The sequence below is a fragment of the Takifugu flavidus genome, chromosome 14, assembly GCF_003711565.1.
Source record: "Takifugu flavidus isolate HTHZ2018 chromosome 14, ASM371156v2, whole genome shotgun sequence".
Taxonomy (NCBI): Eukaryota; Metazoa; Chordata; class Actinopteri; order Tetraodontiformes; family Tetraodontidae; genus Takifugu; species Takifugu flavidus.
Genome location: NC_079533.1, coordinates 11141989 through 11161325, shown reverse-complemented (window position 1 = coordinate 11161325; position 19337 = coordinate 11141989). Strand labels below are relative to the sequence as shown.

Sequence of the window (19337 nt, the reverse complement as noted above, 5' to 3'; positions counted from 1 at the left end):
AACACACGATGGATATGTTGTGGCTTCGCTGATCCCGAGACCTTACGATCTGACCCCTCTCTCTCTTTTTCTCTTCCCCTCTTCCTCCCTCCCCTTCTATGTACACTCTATACCACCTTTCTCTCTCTCCCCTCTCGCTCTCTCTCTCTCTCTCCTGTTTCTCGCTGTCCTCTCTCTCTTTCTTTCCCTCCCTCTCTCCCCCTCTCTCTCAGTTTCATCCACCTGTCAAGACAGCAGCATAGATTCAACAGCTTCTCATAGGCACACTCCCCATCCACCTACAGAGTCGCACCTCCGCCGCCGTAGCCCCCATATAGCCCCTCCCTCATCGGACTTCACCGATAAATGGGTTAACTTTGTCACCAGGAGTAGGCGAGATAAATGCACCGGGAGCCCGGGAGATCCCTCCCCATCCCTCCGTTGTTTGACCGTTCCGCGCTCGGAGGCATCTTTTCTTCTCCGTGCTGAGATTGATTTTTTTCCCCCCCTTAAATCACTGTTTATCATTTTCTAACTGACGACCCGCAGCAGCAGCATCATCGTCACCACCACCACCACCACCACCACCATCATCATCATCATCAGCAGCAGCAGCAGCAGCACCAGCAGGAGCAGCAGCAGGAGCAGCAGCGACACTTAGACCCAGACTCGTAGGCGGCTGGGTGGCGTCCGTCTACAGGCAGCCCGATTTGGCACCAGCCCCTGCGCTTCTCCCCAAAATCTCATAAGGCGAGAAGACGGGAGATGAAGGAAGCGAATGGGGGGGTCATTCGTGTGAGCCTGCAGATCTACCAACACAACACCCTCCTACTTCATATCCTGCTGCCGCCACTCGAATAACCAGTTGATATTTGTCAAAAAAAATAAAATAAGTCTTTAAAAAAGTGTGAAGCACATGACGCACTGACTGGTCCTGCACGCGGACTGAATGAGTCCATCTTCGACTGTCGGACGAACTCCTCAAGAACGCAGGACGGATGCAAACCCGTTAAACACAGCTTGGCAACCAGCATCTGCGCCCGCGGTATTCTAACCGAGCAGGGGAGACCTTACACCGGGAGACCAGCCGCCTCACAAACAGGTAGGTTCTGCTGTGTGTCACCTTTTAGGGTGGTGTGTTAAAGGTGATGAAGGTGATTAACGCCCATGCGTCGGTGCAGCACAGCACCTGTTGTAAACCATTGTCTGGAGCGTGCGTGGACAGACCCCCGTGTGCGTCCGTCCGTGCGTTGACAGTGAAGATTAGCTCGTCTGTTTAGATGGCCTGCCACCTGACAACAGAGCAGAATCTCTATTTCTGTTCGACTGTCTCACGCGCGGCTGAAAATCTCTCTCCAGCTGTTTATGCGCCGATACGCGCGTCGGCGTGCGCGCTGCGTGGGTTTGTGATCGGCGTGACTAGGTGATTATGGCCCATCATACAAAGTGTAATTACAGTATAATTGTCCCTGCCCGTGGTGGGGTATAGCACTCCATCACACGTTCTGATGGTGTGTGGCTCACTCAGCCGGAACATCTCGCACATTCAGTTCGGACTCTCCGCAGCAGTCGGGTTATTCCCCAGATCCAGATGTTCCAAAACTCCACCATGGACAAAATATGTCACTTGTCTACCACTAATTGGACATTATCACTCCCTGCCTGCAGACACAGCTTGATATTGTTACAAATTCATTTGTTGGACAGTCATGAAATCAAGTGTGTGTGTGCGTGCGTGTGTGTCTGTGAGAGAGAGAGAGAGAGAGAGAGAGAGAGAGAGAGAGAGGAGAGAGAGAGAGAGAGAGAGAGAAGGGGAGACTACCTGCCTGTGGAAAAAGTGTGATTTTGGTGCAAATTCTCTCACAGTCATGAAATTGTGTGTGTGTGTGTGTGTGTGTGTGTGTGTTTGCTGAGTACTTGAATATGCATTTAGCTGGTAAAGTGAAGCCCTTTTGGCAGCTCCTCATGACTTCAAAGGGGTGTTTAAGGGTTGAAAGGTGTTGAGGTTGAGGTGAGATTCGGGTTGAGGTCTAATGGTGATTGTGGCTCGAAGGAGCAGGCGAACACAAGAAAGTTCTCACAAAGATAGAAGTAAAAACATGTGCTCTGTGCATGTGTGTTTAAAAGTCTCCGGCGTCAGACTCCTCCCCCCTCCCAGCTGCAGACGCATGCCAGTGTTGCAGAGCATCATGGTCGCCCAAATCTCTCTCCTTCATGGGGCTCTTGCAGCGTTTACTCACACACCTGACAGAGGCGGGGGCACGCAATCCCTCTGCTGCTCGGGATAGTACAGCGCAGGCTCCGAATCTGTATTCAGGTGGCACAAGCAGTTGTTGGTGGTTATATCTTGGTGGCCCCGGGGCAGCATCGTCTGTGCAATGTTTTCAGAGTAGATTAGAGATCACAGCTGCGCGGAGCTGCCCATCTTCCCCCAAGGTTACGTCCTACTGGTAATATTGTCACTGTGACATTGAACGGAGTCGCCAAAGACAACGCGCGGCACTTGAACTCATTGTTGCATGATTGGTTTAGCGGGAAATCTAATTTTATTGATGGTGGCCTGTAGAATTAAATCATGTTCTTCTATGATCCCTATAATTGTTCCCATGACTTTGTGTTGCATTGCCAGAGCCCAGCGTTTGATTTCACCTTAATCCGACGCTGGTGCGGCTTCATCTGAGCGGCGGTGGTTTGTCATTGGTGTTGGCAGCCTGCAGGGGAGATGATTCCAAAACTGGAGAAGGCATGCAGAGATAACTGATGTTTTAGTGGCACGGATTTTAAAAAAAGAGAGGATAATTTGTTGATTCATCTTCACATCCACCAGGCTGCAGATCGTGTGTAGGGAGTCCCTGGGTTGAGTTAAATCACACAGTTTGGGATGTTTGGATGTTTAATTGGTGGCTGTTGGAGTGAGGCGTCTGTTTCCTTTCATCTGGTGGAGCCCTCTTCCACTTGATCTGGCGAGTATTGTCAAATGATTATGATCACTCTTTTCTCCCATGATGCATTTGGAGAAACACGTCTTTTCCCTTCTTCGGCCTGCCATCTTCACCTTTTTCCTCCTGATCCCCCCCCCCCCCCATCCTTCTTGATCCTTTTCCTGCACGTTGCAGACTTGAAACTCACCCCGGAGGGGGTCAGGTGGCCCCGCAGATCAAACGCGGTCACTCAGCCTCCACTCGTCTCCTCCTTTCATCCTGTCCCCCCCCCCCCGTTCCTCCGCCTCCACCTCCACCCTAATGATGCCGGTTAAAGGTTTTCTGCCAAACTTGTCAGCTCTCACGTTCGCCTCTGTGTTGTCACTAACGGGGGGGAAATCCCCAAATAAAGGTCAGATAATAAAAGAGTGGGTGATAGAAAGGAGGGAGAGAAATCACTGAGTTCTATGTATGTGTGCGTTTGACGGTTTTTGCCATGAGTGAGTGGGTGTTCGCTTGGGGAACAATCGCGAGAGCAGATGGAATCTAAAGTGCAGTCTTACAAATGCAAATATCTTCACGTTATATCACGCCTTATCAATTTATACATTATTTATCCAACTGCTGGGGCCATTGTTGATTCTCTTTTTAATTCCATAAATATATTTATAGACCTATAATATAACTTCATGATAATTAATATAATGCATGTTGCCCCAAAAACAAGCATGAAGCTGCCACAGATCTTTAAACATATGCATGAATTCATTAATTGCCAACTTCTGCATAAGGAAACTTCAGTGAATGATTTATGCACATGCAGCATGCACATTAATGGACAATCTCCAGGTACATGCTGTCATCGCGCTGCATTCGTGTACACATGAAGAAAAACATCAGCCTGGATCTCAGGCTCCATTAATGTCACATTAAAAATTACACGTATGATCTGATGATGATGCTGTTTGAATAAGGAAGGAAAATCTCTCCCGCCAGTTCACCTGATGCCCCATTAGCAGCAAATCTCCTAATCCATCTTACTATGACTTACTTAATCATGAAAAGATCTTAAACTTAATGGTGCAAGTACTTATTTTGCCTCATGCTTATATGCTTCAGCGGAACCCTGAAAGCCTGCCAATGTCATTTTTGCTAAATAGGAGCCAATAAAAGTGCAATCATAACCTTAGTTGGGTGTACAATAAAATCACCTTTACGGAGCTTGTAATGCTCTTTAAGAACAGGAAGGAGTTCAGTTCCTGCAGAACAGATACACACTGAGTATATTTAATGGGGAATGGGTCGAGAGCAGAACCAGCAGCAGATGGCTGCATGTCTAGAATTCCTCCAAACTCACTTTTTATGCGCATAGACTGCCAAGGTCAGCGATGATCCGGATCTTAGCTCCTGACACATTTGTGCCACAGCTGTTTTGGTTTCACTCTTTCCCTCAAATGCTAACAAATACTAATTGATTCCGCAGATGTTTTATTCTCATTCGAATCCCACCTCACTCCTGCAACCTCAGTTCTCAACCAGTCCCCCTGCGTCTCCTCATATGGCGTCCCCCATGGTTCCAGATTTAGCGCTCTTTTTTAATTATATCCTCTCATTTAGTTGTTGGTCTCGGTGAGTACCCGGAAGATAAAACATCTGAAACACATCTCTTGTTCAGACCTAAACACTCAGGTTTGCTTTTGTTTGTGCTTTTACTCTTTCACTGACATCCTGATCTTATGCAACTTACCAGTAATGTGTGGATTTATTTTAGTGATGCCTATAAATAAAACAGCATTGTGAAAAACATAGATTCACTGTGACAGGTCATGCAGACCTTGTGGATTCAGCTTGTAACCTTTCACAGCACCTTAAGACAGAGGTGCTCTGCTTCCTCGCTCTTGAAATGTCCAAAACCAGGAGAGAAAAGGACTCTTTGCCTCCCCTTTGCCTCCCGTGATGAAGACGTCTACCTCTATCTCTCCCGCTCCATTCTGCCAGCCCCAAATAAGCACTCCGGATGTCTTTCTCTTCCTTCTTTGGCAGAGAAAGAGGCAGGAGTTTAACATGAAGTGGAAAGCTGCATTATCAAAAGAAGAAATAAATCAGTCGATGAGGGCCCTCCGAGGGACAGGTTTGAGAGGTGGAAATCAGAGTCGCTCTGATCACGCAGCAACAGTGGGTCAGGACTGACTGAGTCGGGGTCTCTTGGTGGTTTTGGGTGGCAGTGGGGATCGCCCGGTGTTACAAGACGTCAAAAGATCTAATAAAAATGATGGTGAGTGACAGGATCTTTAGCAATCTTCCTCAGCGGACCGGCGGTTTGACGCGGGAGGTCAAAGACAGGCAGCAAATGAATGCTGGAAACGGTTTGTATTAGCGCAATAAGAGTGGGACGGGATTTTTTTTTTTATGACTCCATTGAATTATAATGTGATTACATAATTTGTCACTGTGATGGTGCCACAAAGAGACAATGGCGTCTCACAGAAATGAGCATTAGCAGAGGGGAACAATGTTCTCTCCTCAGGAGACTGTGTTTCTAAAAAAAGGGGCTCCTAGCAGAGCCGCTACTCTGGATTCACACAGACATACAAATCCTTCTTACCTGTTGTTTTGGTGCGTGTGTTTACTCTACAGGGAGAAGATGCCATTCCACCATGTGCGGGCAGGCCTGCTCTATCCAGACAACTACCTGAGCAGCTCCCTGACAGAGGGCAGCGAAGCCTTTCAGCTCACCAGCATCTCCACAGAGGAGCTGGGAGGTGAGCGAGCTGACAAGGAGGGTAGGGGAGCGGGACACCGGCGGCAGGGGGAGGGGGGCATGAGCAGGGTGAAGTACACATGGAGAAGTGTGAAGTATTAGCAATTAATGTTTCGCTTTAAGAACAATGTGGCTGCGACGCTCCGGTTCTCCGGGGTTTCCATTGAGCGCTTTTGTCGGCCCTTCAGTGAAATTTCACTGGTTTCCAATTATCGTGCTTAGGAAATAAGATCAGTCACAGGACTCCGTGGGGGCTGAGTGAGCCCCGCTGCAACTAACCAGAGCAGAGAGAGAAGGCCAACAGATGAAGAATCATCCACTGATTAGCTTTGATAATTAAAAAAAATGAATATGTGAGTAAAAATAAAACCAATAAAAGCAAAATTAAGAGATAGACCATAAATTACAAGGGAACAACAGGTGGATCCACGTGCATGTTTTAACTACTTATATGCATGAGATAAACACCTCACAATAACCAGAGACAATTCTCTGTTTGCACGTGTTTTATTAAATCACAGCTTGATGTGTACTCTCAGCTTTTATTGTTTTACAAGCTTTACTTTTAATGCCAGGCAAGACACTAGAAATACAAGCCTGTTCAGGCTGTTATTTCATAAGCGGACCTCTCCTGATGCGTATCTATATGCTTTTGGGAAGCCCCCTGTATAGTTGATCACACCTATATGCCTAATTTGATCCGTTGACATGAATAGGAGGTCCTAATTTCTGTGCAGAAAGGCACCATTTCAGACGTGGCTGCTGATTTGTTTTTCCAGGCAATCCCGTGATTTAACCTCACATCTTCACCTCCTTGAGGATGTGGACAACAAAGACACGCGAGACAGCGGTTAGCTGGGAAAGAAAGCAGCTAGCGTAATCCTCTCGCAGAGTGAGGCCAGGATGTGTCGGAGGGTGTTTCTGACTGAAGCTGTTTGTTTGCATTTAAAGGTGGCCTATTGTACTCCGCTCGAATGAGCTCTGGTATGAAGTACTTTGCTCCATAAATCTTTTAATCCAGAGTCCCTTGTGCGAAAAGCCCGCGTGCTTCACGAGAACAGTTGCTGCAACCAAGCTGGCACAACATCTGAAACATCTCATCGCCGTCGCCATCGACAGCCGGTTGGCCTCCGTTTTGTTTGTCAAGGACGGCAGGAAGGGGAAAGGAGCTTGGAGCTACGTGGTGCTTTTATAGAAATTGAATCTGGACTCCGGACATAATGATAAAGAATTATCTCCGTCCTGTCAGCCAGAGGCAACAAGACGCCTGTGAACAAACTCTCCACCAACATTCCTAAACTCCTAATCACGCTTCAGAGGAGGAGCTGAAAGTTCTTCCAGGATCAGTTGCGAGTGCACATAGAAGGCTTGTTAATAAATCCTGTGTTGAATAGCCACTATCCTCCTCTCTGCTTCTGAGGTGTTTCATCAATCACAGTAAGAACATGTGCACTCCTGGGGAGGGTACGCGCTGACTTAATATTACACAGCTGCACACCGGTAGGGGCGCGTACACACACCAAAACACACACAAGCTCTTTGCAGTAATAGATCACACCGCGGAGCGTGTGTGCCCTTTCCAAAATGTACTTTTCACTCTTGAGTGGCATACAAATATATCTTCTTTTGTTTTGGGTGGCCGCTCATTCGCATGCGGCCCCGCTTCCCTCGCCTCAGACTCTCGCTTTACGTCGTCGGAGAGAGAAAATGCGGCCCGGGTTTAGTCATCAGCCGCAGCCGGTTCGGTTCCCACACAACTGACAGAGAGGAGACAGACAAAGGAGGCAGATCTGAGGCGGACTTTCTCAAAGACGTAGACAGGAGAAACATGTCAGGACAAGAATATTAATGGTAAGAAAAGAGAGATGAGCTTCATCTAAAATTCATCATTAAAGTTGGGGGAAGGAGCAGGCTGGGTGAAATTGGGATTTAAATTCCATCACGTGCGGGACACCCTCTCCCGCTAATTCAGAGGAAACGGAGCGCTCCCTGGGGAAGAGATCTTAAATAGACTGGCAAAGTTTTCCCTCTCCCCGCCACGCATATGAAGTCGATAAATTCGACCATCTCCTCCCCGAAACGAGTCTCGACCTCAACGCGCCCCCGCTCAGATAGTGCCATCTGATCGACGAATTCATTAGACAGGAATTGAGCAGGGTGTTTCATAAGGAGGCCCTCTGGGGGTTTGAACTAGCAGAAGCCCCCCGGGCTGGGAGTTTCATGTTCAACTTGGAAAAACGCCTTTTTGTGGGAGTGGAGAGTCGGCGAAGCCCTCAGCGGTTGAGAGATTGGGTAAGCCCCCGCTCCCCTCACCGGGTTTGTAAAATGCAATACGAGGTGTGAGGAAGGAAGCGCCAGGTGTGTAGAGGAGAGGTGGGGGGGGGGTGATCATCCTCACCTTGATTTGCCCGAAAGAAAGCCTGGAGCAATTCCCGCTAATGAAAAAGGCCGTCATCAGGTCTCAGACTGACTCTCTTATGAGAGGTGCTTCCCCGCCTGCTGATAAGATCTGTTAATCATTCATTTCATCTCAGGCGGCCACCTCGCCGACACCGGCCGATGGATCAGCGCTCCAGCGCCGGATGTTATAAAACTACAGCCGCGTGTGAGCGGCTCCTAATCACACACAGCGGGTCGTCACCAGGCGGATGGCGGACTAGTCTAAATATGAGCAACCACGACAGCAGAGCTGCACAAACACACTCTGGACAGAGGCAATAAATTAGAACTCCAGTAAAATCCCGGCTGCTGTGGGCCGGAGCTACATTAGCATCTGTTCCTAAACTTAACGCCTTATTTCATTATCTTAATGAGTTCCTTAGATGTATTCTTTCAGCTGCAGCACGGCAAGGGATCCTCCGTGAATGACAGTTTCCTAATTGGGGAATAAGCCGCTCTTTTCTATTTGTTTCTGTCATATCTTGGCTGCAGTGGCGTTTCAAAAAACACAAAGCACACATTTTACCCCGTTCGTCATATCTTAAAAAATATATGATCTATTTTTTTGACGCTAAACGCTGGGACATCAGGTGTTTTCCTGAACCATCTCAGAGGCCATATGTTTTCAAATTCATTTTAGTTGTTTGTTTATTAGTACCCCAGGTGAGTCACACAAAATACTTTCATAAAGAAGAGAAAGTGTGTCTCTCTGGCTTTAAAAACAAGCTGATCCTTTATCCTACAATCAAGTCAATACACAGCAACCACGAGACTGCAAATATTTGTTTGTGGCAATCAAAATGATTGACTTGAAATTACAGATTGGCTGCAGTCGGAATTAAACCCGAGTCAAGAGATGGAGATAGTGTCAAAGTCGCCGTTTTAGTGCCTAACCATCAAGCCCAGGCTCCTCCCTCGGAGTTTTTGCGGTGCTATGACAACATCACGCTATTTTCAGCCTTTCCTCAGAGACAACATCATTATTCATACAAGGCTGAGATCTGTCGAGTAAAGAGCAGCGCAGGCAGGAGAACCGTAACGCAGAACATGATGGAGGCAAAAAGAAACACGTCACGCACATTTAACATACGTGTGACGGTGAAGACAGACAGCTTTCCGCTCAATAATGTAGACAGAATACAATATGTTTGACTCCTGCTGATTCAAGACGTACAAAACAGGACGTGACTCATTCATATTTTAAATGCCACCTGCTCACCTCCAAACCTTAAAATCAGCACAAGCGAGACGACAACAACACAGTCACGGGTGGAAAAGTGTCCACAAAGCAAATACACAGTGTTGTAGTTTTTAGCTATAATAGACCCGACGCTGAGAGGCTGTTGATGGTGCGTGTTTGTCGTGCAGAGATCCGTGAAGCGTTCCGGGTCTTGGATCGTGATGGGAATGGTTTCATCTCCAAACAGGAGCTGGGCATGGCCATGCGCTCCCTGGGTTACATGCCCAGTGAAGTAGAGCTCGCCATCATCATGCAGAGGCTGGACATGGATGGTGAGGACACACACACACACACACACACACACACACACACACACAGACATACACACACACACACACACACACACACACACACACACACACAGACAGATGTGAAGATAAACACACCACACAAAGGGTGCAGAATTACCTACTTGTTCCATCTGTTTGGTAAAGTGTTTGCAATGAATTCTAGTATAAATCCGGCCTGTCAGAGCAGAAATCGTTTGATTAATTGGAGATTTTGAGCCTCAGCTCGAAAAACTTTTGCCAGTTGTCAGAAACGTGCGTGTAGCCGGAGCACCTGAGACCGCCGCCGCCACCATCCATTCTGTGAGAAGACAGCAGTGCCCTTAAAATCCTTCACCCCTGACTCTTGTCATCCCAAAAGCCATCGCAAGCCGAAGCGCTTAAAGTGATCACAGACGCGTTAATAGTGCTCATTATCAGGTTTCAGGCAAAACAGCTCAATCTTTCAGGTGGCTATTTTTATCTCATTAAATCCCTCTTAAGAAATCTTAATCCTCTGATCCCTGGCTTTATCTTATTATCGGGGTTCAGGTGAAGTATAAGTAAATATTATCCGGGTGCTGCTTTTATTTTTTTTGGAAACAGTAGCCGTCAGAATTCAGAACTATTTTGTTCAGGATTTATGGTATTACTAGAGAATGCTTGTCCAGTTGAGATGTAATGAGCTGTCCTATACAAGAACACAAAGCACAGCAAATTCCTTAATGCTGTTCCATTATCAATAAAAGGAAAGTTTAGCAGTGCCACGAGTGGCAAAATATAGTTTCACAAGGACGAATTTAAGTTTATTACATATGAGGCGAGACGTAAATGTTTACTCTACAGGGTCCTTGTTGAGCTCTGAACGTACCACAGCACAGCGCATAATACAGACACGAGCCAGTCGCGTCCTCTGAATTTCAATTTGCAAAGAATGTTCCCTCGATTCCGACTTCAGCTCAAAGCCAGACTCACCGGCGCAGAGGTGCACCTGTTGGAGAGGTGTGTGGGCGTCTGCCACGGCCAGCGGCACAAGGAAGGGAACCTTGGGAAACGCGTGGGTTAGCTCCGGCCTGGCGGCGTCTTCGCGTGTCCATCTGAATCTGTCTTCCTTTGTTGTTTCCTGTGTGTCCGTCCAACAGGGGACGGCCAGGTGGACTTTGAGGAGTTCATGACAATACTGGGGCCCAAACTTCTGTCTTCTGACAATCGGGAAGGCTTCCTGGGCAACACCATTGACAACATCTTCTGGCAGGTCAGAGACGCCGCTGCAATCCTCATCATCCTCACTCCCTCTCTTCCTCGTGCGTCAGTGTCCTCAAGCACACACCTATTGTTTCCTGTGATCCATCACACACCAGAAATGTTCCTTGGTTCTGCTTCGAGGGGAATGAGAACAGCTGGGAATGATGTGTGTGTGTGTGTGTGTTTTTTTAATCCATGTGTTTTGGGGTTCAGGTATGTTTGGTCAAATAACACCTGGGAACAGTAGAGGTAGTTTTATACATCTGTTCCCTTGAAAGAGTCCAGGATGAGCTCCGTGGTGGTTAAGGCTGCAGCCCACTCTTTTGAAGCTCCTTTTGTTTTTTAAATATGGGCGAGGACATAAAATCTACCACTTTCTGAGTGTGTATTTTCCCTTTGGCTCTTAGGTAAGACAAGCGACAATAATGAAAAGTGCAGGAGTGTCTATGTGTGTGTGTGCGCGTGTGTGCATATGTGTGTGTGTGTGTGTGTGTGTGTGTGTGGACAGATGAGTGAGCAGGGTTCAGCTCTCAGGAAGCTTTTCCAGAGTCAAATGAAGGGAAAAACATTTAGATGGGTGGCTCTTTATGATTGGAGGTGGTGAGGTGTGTTTGTGTGTTTAGGTTACACACGTTTACAAGTTTAATCCAAGCATCGACTTTGCCAAGTGTTAATGGAAAACAACTATGCAAACAACACATTAGAAAGGATACAAAATGAATTCCAGTCTCAGAGGTATGCTGAGAATGCAGCGTTTTAATTGCTGCTGAGCTATAGCTGCTGTTTTTCCTCTTGATGCTAACAACTGGTGCCATGCAGCACTTTAAGGCGTCTTTCCAAGCATGTTATTTAATAAACCATGACTTGCAGGTGGTATTGAAGGGATTTTGCCTGCCTGCATTGCTAAAGATCGTGGAGACCTGCAAAAATCAATTTCCATTCTGTTAATTGTTTTAATTCGAATTGTTTTGTTTTAATCAAAGCCGTGGACCTTTTTTGTGCAATTAGAGAATTACAAAACAGTTCAAGACTAATGAGGCTTTAAAGCAGCAGATTTCTGACATCGAAATCATTTGTCTGCAAATTAAATGTTTCATTTAGAAGTGCATTTTCATAAATGAGCTGCATTATATCAGTGGAAAAGCCAGAGAGACCCCTGCATGCCAGCCAGGGGCTGAGAGAGATGAGAGGAGGAAAAAAGGACGGGAGCTGGACAATATGGGAAAATGGGGAGGGCGCCGGTTGGGGGGATGCCCCACATAATGATACTGCAATATATAAAAAAAAGAAAGGCACAAAGGAGAAGAGTGGGGGGGGGAATGAAAGAAGAGGCATGAGAGAAGATTGGTGAAGGTCACAGACAGTGTGCGTCTCCGGGGTGAATTAAAACGTTCCCCTCCCACAAAGAACGACAATCCAAAATATTAAAAAAAAAGTGTGGAGAGGATGTGGAGAGGATGCGCATCTCTGAGGACAGTCAGAGCGGCAGCCTGTGTGTGTGTGCTTTATATTTGTCTGTTTATATTTCACGGCCCTCCGAGGGGGACGGGAAGCGAGGGAGAGACTGATAGTGTCGGAGGGAGAGAAGAGATGAAAGAAAAGGAGGCACAACATGGTGGGCCTCAATGACTCAGTTCAGTGCGTTCAGCTAACATCCCTCCACAGCCAGATGATGCAGGATGATTGACTTCAGCTGGGAGATGGGAGCTGGCAAGTTTGGAGCATAATCACATTTTTAGTGTGTGTGTGTGTGTGTGTGTGTGTGTGTGTGTGTGTGTGTGTGTGTGTGTGTGTGTGTGTGTGTGTGTGCTTTGAATACATTTTGGATAACACCGTGATTGTGTGATGCAGTGTACATTTGATCGCGTTTCTCGTTTTGTGTTTTTGCTGCCGCATAATTATGGAGAGTTTAAAATCGCTTCTTTACATTAGTGAAGCACCTCTCCCTTTGCAACCTTTCTTTTTAAAAATAAAAATAAAAATGACCGAGCCAGTGAAGAATCTGCGCAAGCTGCTGTGTGAAGACACATTTTTAGGGTAAAATTGTCAGCCCGTATCAGTGGAAGCACTCTGCAGAGCTCCGATGATGGCAAATATAGAATATAATGATAAAAAATGGTTTGTTTGTATTACATAATAACGGTAATTTAGTGAATTATGGTTGGAGTGGCCAGGAAAGGGGGGCCTCCACCTCGGATCATTTTCTGTCAAAGTGACAAAATCAAGGCATTTCAAGGCATCTTGTTACATCACGTACAACTGTGACTGAGTCTGTGACTGCAGATCTAATCCATCTATTATTCATGGGTGAAGACTCTGTCGTCTTTGTTAAAAATAACCTGCAAGTTTTGAGGCTTTTCGATACCAGCATGTGTCAAATAAGAATTCCAATAGTCCTTCGCAAACATCTTCCCCAAGGTGCTGTCACGTCAAATAATAAATAATGTTTAAAGATAAATCTGCTTGCTTTGAAGCCAGAGGTCCCAACTTTAGTCACGGGCTGACTCGGAGAGCGCTGCTGTTTGACGGAGTGAAGGTAACGGTGCGTGCAGGTAGCTGCTCCAGGTGACCCTTTAGAGGAGGGTCAGGAGACAGAGCAGCTTTATGACAGACGAAACAAGCCGAGTTGAGGTGGGATCGCATCTGTTGTCCCGACTTATGTGGCCTAGAGCCCTTAGAAAAATCCACGGCCACTGGCCACTGCTCCATCACCTGCTGTTTACCCGTCGCGCGCAAACACACACACACACACGTCACATGTCAGGCAAGTTCCTTTGACAAACAAACCCTCCGAGTCTCTGCAGAGGGTTTCTGTGTGTGTGTGTGTGTGTGTGTGTGTGTGTGAGAGAGAGAGAGACGAACAGGACATCTGCACAAAGTAGATCCACAAAGTACCAGTAGTTCCTCCATTTCCCAGCATGCTCTGGAGGCAGAGACAGCTTTGGCAAGGCAGAGAGCAGAAATGTGGCAGCTCAGACCTTCCAACTGTTGCTAATCGGAGCCAGAGGGCTGCAGAAAGCTGCTTCAGTCAGAGCTGTCGATGTGTTTACCGAACCGTTGTCACACACACATATACGGGAACAACTCTAGAGAGAACCATGGCTAAGTGTGTGAGTTTGTTTGGCAAGCCGCTCGAGCGTTTCCAATATTGCAGCATTAATCCTCTGCAAACACGACACGTTTTATATCATATCAGCACGTACAGTCAGAGGCATGTTCATTCTATAAATAATTAACTCAACATTTATGTCAAATGTATTCGTGTGAGGTGTGTTTGTGTGCGGAAGGTCCTTGCCATACACAGCAGTTTTGTAATCTCATCACATTCAGCACTAGTGCATGCGTTGGGTTTGTAATGATTTTTGTGCTTTTAACCTCCATTTAAAGAAAATATTGCATTTAAAAATTAATGCTGTAAGGCTATATTTGCCTCTTTGGGCACATACCGTATAACGCTGAGAGGCAGCCGATGAAGTTCGACTCATAGACGTCGTACTTTTGGAAGAGATGCAGAAGTTAAGTGCCTGGAAACAATTTTCTTGCTTTTATTACCTTAAATCAGCTCCATTGAGAGACTTAATTGAGACTCATGAGCACAGGGTTGCTTGGAAACAACGCAGCTGACAGAGAAAATAATGCTCTTTGACGATACCTGCGGTCATGTCGTTGACTATAAATGTTTGAGGGAAGAAATAACAGCCTCGCCGCAGCACTCACCCACTATTTCCAACCAGCAAGTAAATAAATACTGGAAATGATTGGGTTCTGACTTAGCATCAAGACAAAAGGATGAAAATCAGTTCTGGGCATTAGTCACTCCTGTTCTTCCGTATACATTTAACAAAAGCAATATCAGCGGACTGGGGCATGAACGGAGCTGCTTTTTGATGTAAATGGACCTTTTCTTACCCTACGTTCACCTTCCAGCATCAGTAGAACCAAATAATGTAAAGAAATCTGCATCAGCAGCAGGTGGAGGTGTGAGAGTTTCCGACTAAGTAAGAATTTAGCTGTCTGAGCATCAGACATAATATTTCAAACCAAAACACAACTGAGCACAAGCCTGCGCAGCGGAGTAAATGCGCTTGTATTTCATTTTTAATTGGTGTATCCATCAAATTGCTCATATTTGCATAGATTTATCGGCCTATGTTTATGCTCCCACGCTGGTTTGCATACTGATTCAGGCGTCCAAAAATAGCAGCAGCGATCCAAACGCGCGAGCTCGCTGCCATTAAATGAAAGTCTCGCTCTCATGTGATACCAGCCAAAATATTACACAGGTAGATTCAAAGGCCGCGTGTCCATTTGGGTCATTTCGCTCCCATCCACCTGCCTTCACGACGACCGTGCCTCTGCATTGATCTCTGTCTCCGTCCCTGCAGTTTGACATGCAGCAGCTGTCCCTGGATGAGCTAAAGCAGGTGCTGTTCCATGCCTTCCGCGACCACCTGACGATGAAGGACATAGAGAACATCATTATCACAGAGGAGGAGAGCCTCAACGAAAATTCAGGGAACTGCCCTGAGTACGAGGGAGGTAAGGAGCTCAGTTTTTTAACCCTAACCCCAACCCCACCCTAGCAGTTTATATCATCACATTCATCTGCCATAAACACTACATAGGTTAAACCTAATAAAATAAGCTTTATTTATAAAAACTATTTTAATCATGTGGTTGACAGGCCTGCACACCTCCACTTAGTCTGCCTGTCCAGGCCCAGTCTTGAACCTTGCTCCTCTCTGGGAAAGACTCCAACCTTCCCACTCCCACCAGATCAATAGGCCATTATAAAGGAACTTCGACCCCAACCCCGACCCTGACCCCAACCCTAACTCTAACCCTACCCTGCCCTGTCAAATCAAAGCCAGGCAGTTTAGATTTTTATACATGTTGCTCTTGAGGAGACCCGCTAACGGTTGCAGGATCGTCTGTGGGCCTGATATCACGTTAGAGGCGGTCAGCTTTAGCTGAAAGCACAGAAGCAGCATCAATTTGCTTCAAGATCTCTGGAATGGCTCTAGAAATTGACTGTCAAATATGCAGATCACACTTTGTGGAAACATTTCAAGGTGAAAAATGTTAAGAAACAGGGGGAACCGTTGCATAAATATGGGCAAAATCATATTTAATACATGGAACATCTTATCAATACAGTAGCAGAATACGCTTCCTTTCAGCCATCAGTTCTTGTTATGGCACAGCAGGGAGAATAATGCTAGAGAAACCAGTGAAACAGATTTGAGTTGTGAGGGGACGACCGTGAAGATGGAACAGATGTGGAGGAAAGCGACCAGTTTTAATAAATCCACTGGGGACTGATTCACCGGCTCAGGGAGCCCTAAGAAAGGGAGAGCCAGCAGGAACCGGAGAGAAGGGACCACTCCCGGGTCCACATTCCTCACAAGTGCCGTTTGGGTGGGGGAGAAAGGGGTGCAGACCCAGTCCTGTAACTAAATGTATGGCTGGTATATCATATTATATGATAAATAATGTCTGGTATGGGGTTGCCTTTAACCTTCCTCAACATCCTCAGCTTCCCACGTTTATGCCCCTTCCTGTCCCAGCTCTGTCTCGTCCAGTGGGACTTCAGCACCATTTAGAGTCTCTCACATCCAAGGCTCAGCCTTGATTTATTGATGTTGAGTGTGATTCCAAGGAACTGAGACAGGGGCCTGTTAGCGAGGGGAACTTTCGGTTGTTGTTTCTGCTGCCAGGCCTGTTGGAGGTCATGTCGTCCTCTGCTGAAACATCGTCTCAGAGGAACGGTCCTCTGTCTCTGTCTTTCAAAGAAATGAGCTTCCTTCATTTCAGGTAGCAAACCAAAAGCATAAACCACCATTTTTACACCTCCTTCTCTTAGTTCTTGGTCTGTGCAGGAAATACTCGATGATCTGGGTCAGGAACATGATCTGCAAAGCAAGCCAGCCGCCGTTTCATCCTAATTTGTTTTCCGTCACAGAATGGGGGTGAGAAGTGGGTCACATGTATTCCATACAGGAATCAGTCGTGTTTTCTACGGGCAGCAGAAGAGACTTTAAAGGCGATTTCCTGTGAAGTTTAGTCTTTTTTAATGTTGATTAAAGGGGCACAAATGCTTCTTCCAAAACAGCGTTAACGCTGAATTCATGCTCATTTACTTGTGTGCTAAATATGTAGCAGGTGTTTGGTGAGTGTAGGTGGGTGTCAGGTGTTCCTGAACAACACGTGACAAATCCAATCTTTATGTTTCTAAATTTTTGGCACTTTCTTTTTGTCTGGTTTACTTCAGTCCATCCAAAGAAGAAGAACCGGCAGACGTGCGTCAGGAAAAGCTTGATCTGCGCCTTCGCTATGGCGTTCATCATCAGCGTTATGCTCATCGCAGCCAATCAGATGCTGCGGAACGGCATGGAGTGACCACTTGCACTGTGAGCACGGGGCAGGGGGGGACAGAACAGCCATGACCTCACCTTTTCCCATCTTTGCAGCCAACGCTGGACCAACAACAACCCAGACACTTCTCGAGACGATCAGCTTAGTTTGTCTTCTCTGACCATGTTTTATTTTTTTTGTTCATTTTTAAATTATTTGTATTCTATTAGCATTTTTATATATATTATTTCAAATTACCTCGTAGACGGTGACAGTCAGTGTGAAAAAAAGAAAGGAATATGTTTGTTTTGAACTGGCAAAGGTCACTGGAGAAAAGGAAAATGGTGTTTTTATATACAAGTAGTGAATAAATGGCAGGATTTATGTTTTCAAGACCACCCTTTAGACTTGATTTTCTAATTCCCGCTAATGTGTACCAGGTGCTTTAGACATTCCAATAACAGTCGGTGGTTATGACAGACCTGAAGATGTGGCCTCGATTGTATTCAAAGTATAGAAATATAAACCCTTCATATTTCACACAGTCCTGTACAGATACTCAGTGTACTGAAGTCTTTCTGTGTAGCTAAAAGGGGCACAACGAATCCCTCAGTGAGGGCGAAAGCCAGAACCATCTGTCATCTGGATGCCGGTTGGTGTCCGAGAGGTATGAGGTGTATAAATGAAGCAAAATTAAATCAGCCCCATTTGGAGTCCCCATTCAATGGAAGAAATCCTGCCTGTAAGTTAAGGCAAGAGAATTTAGTTGCTACGTGCTGAAATTTGAGTTCCCTCTCCCCACAGCCAGAATGCAATGTAAGCCCAGTCACCTGCCGCAATATGGTGCAGAGTCGAGCAGCCCCCGAATGGGCTTTGTTGGTCCATTTGGGACATATTTCTTAATTTAGATTTCAGTATTAGAACTTAACACAGCAGAAGTTGTTGCGAGATAGGGGAGCCCGCTCAAGATAGAGCCAAGGGTGGGGGTGCGATTGAAATATTCCCACATTTTCCAACAATAATGAGATTCAAAAAATACGTGGGGCTCAAGATGAAGTGATCTGTCAGTCAAAATGCTTCTCCTCCTCATTATATTATAATACTGCCCTGTTGTGTTGGAAAGAAACCTCACTAAAGCATGCCAGTGTACACACTGCCAGTCCAAACGTTAACTGTTTCCAATGGATTCCACTGTATATACAAATAATTATCACTACTTAATGTGTGTAATGTATTAATTCCTTCAATAGCTGAATATGAGAAGGTTTAAAAGTGACACATCAGGGATATACAGTAGTGTAGGTGTTTCCGATGGAAGTGCTGCCCCCTGTCGGCGAGAATGAGATCCGTAGCTTGAAAAACTATAGTTTGATTTTTTTTATTTTGAGTTGCTTTGCATTGTCACACGAGGACATGTTTTTTATTCTTTCCACAAAGCCAAAATGTGCTGTCTCATATCGGAATTGAAGGAGAGGATGAGGGGAGGCGTCTGTTGGTGTAAAGTCTGAAACAAGAGTTGTATTTTATGGTTCTGACTGGACAGCACAAGACTTTTATAATGATTGCTGGGGTGGAAAAGGGTTCAGCGAGGACCTTGAGAGGGTCCGCGATCGTTCTCCGCTTCCTTAATAACGAAGTCAGTGAAGGTCGAATTGGATTTTATGTGGGTTCACTGTTGGGCAATAATGACACATCCGTGGAGTGGTGCCATAAACAGATGTTTATTCTCTTTTCTTTTCTAACATTAAAGACTTATTTGGTTTCAGTGGTGCAGTTTATTGAAAACAGAAATTACATTTATTTTTGATATTAGTTTGCAATAGACCATTTGAGTTTGTAAGAGGGAACTATTTAAAAACTGTCCTTATGTGAAAAAGTGCAACCAAAGTGTAGTGACCGAGGTTGGAAATGTCAAGAGTAGAGGGCTTTCTTTAAAAAAAAAAGGTTCCCAAGATCCCGTATGACAGCAGAAATGTACTGTATTATAATGTAAATCAGTATGCATGTCGTGTAGGTTTCTCCACGAGATGGAATAATCCATTTAATCACACTCGTGGTGGCGCAGCCTTGGTTTAAAATAGAGATATGTGAACTGTTTGCAGATTTTTTTTACCGCGATACCCCCCCAATTT

At 45.8% G+C, this 19337-nt stretch overlaps 1 protein-coding gene across 2 annotated transcripts; it reads left to right on the top strand.

Annotated features, from left to right (window-relative positions):
- Positions 1-220: 220 nt before the first annotated feature.
- On the top strand, positions 221-18970 carry caln2 (calneuron 2). 2 transcript variants are annotated; one of them, XR_008953649.1, is made up of 7 exons: positions 221-1081; positions 5538-5662; positions 9469-9612; positions 10749-10861; positions 15237-15390; positions 17123-18055; positions 18121-18970. XR_008953649.1 is itself a non-coding variant. In XM_057054502.1 (6 exons), the coding sequence occupies exons 2-6, from the start codon at positions 5545-5547 to the stop codon at positions 17248-17250; spliced, it is 657 nt and encodes a 218-aa protein (XP_056910482.1). In that variant the 5' UTR covers positions 221-1081; positions 5538-5544; the 3' UTR covers positions 17251-18970. The 2 variants fall into 2 exon arrangements, 1 of the variants encoding a protein (XP_056910482.1); XM_057054502.1 differs by having other exon boundaries at positions 17123-18970.
- The last annotated feature ends 367 nt before the right edge of the window (positions 18971-19337 follow it).

Coding starts and splice junctions, on each gene's coding strand:
- caln2 (XM_057054502.1), top strand. CDS start 5,545: ATGCCATTCCACCATGTGCGGGCAGGCCTGCTCTATCCAGACAACTAC. Junction 5,663..9,468: donor CTCCACAGAGGAGCTGGGAG/GTGAGCGAGCTG, acceptor TTTGTCGTGCAG/AGATCCGTGAAGCGTTCCGG. Junction 9,613..10,748: donor GCAGAGGCTGGACATGGATG/GTGAGGACACAC, acceptor TCCGTCCAACAG/GGGACGGCCAGGTGGACTTT.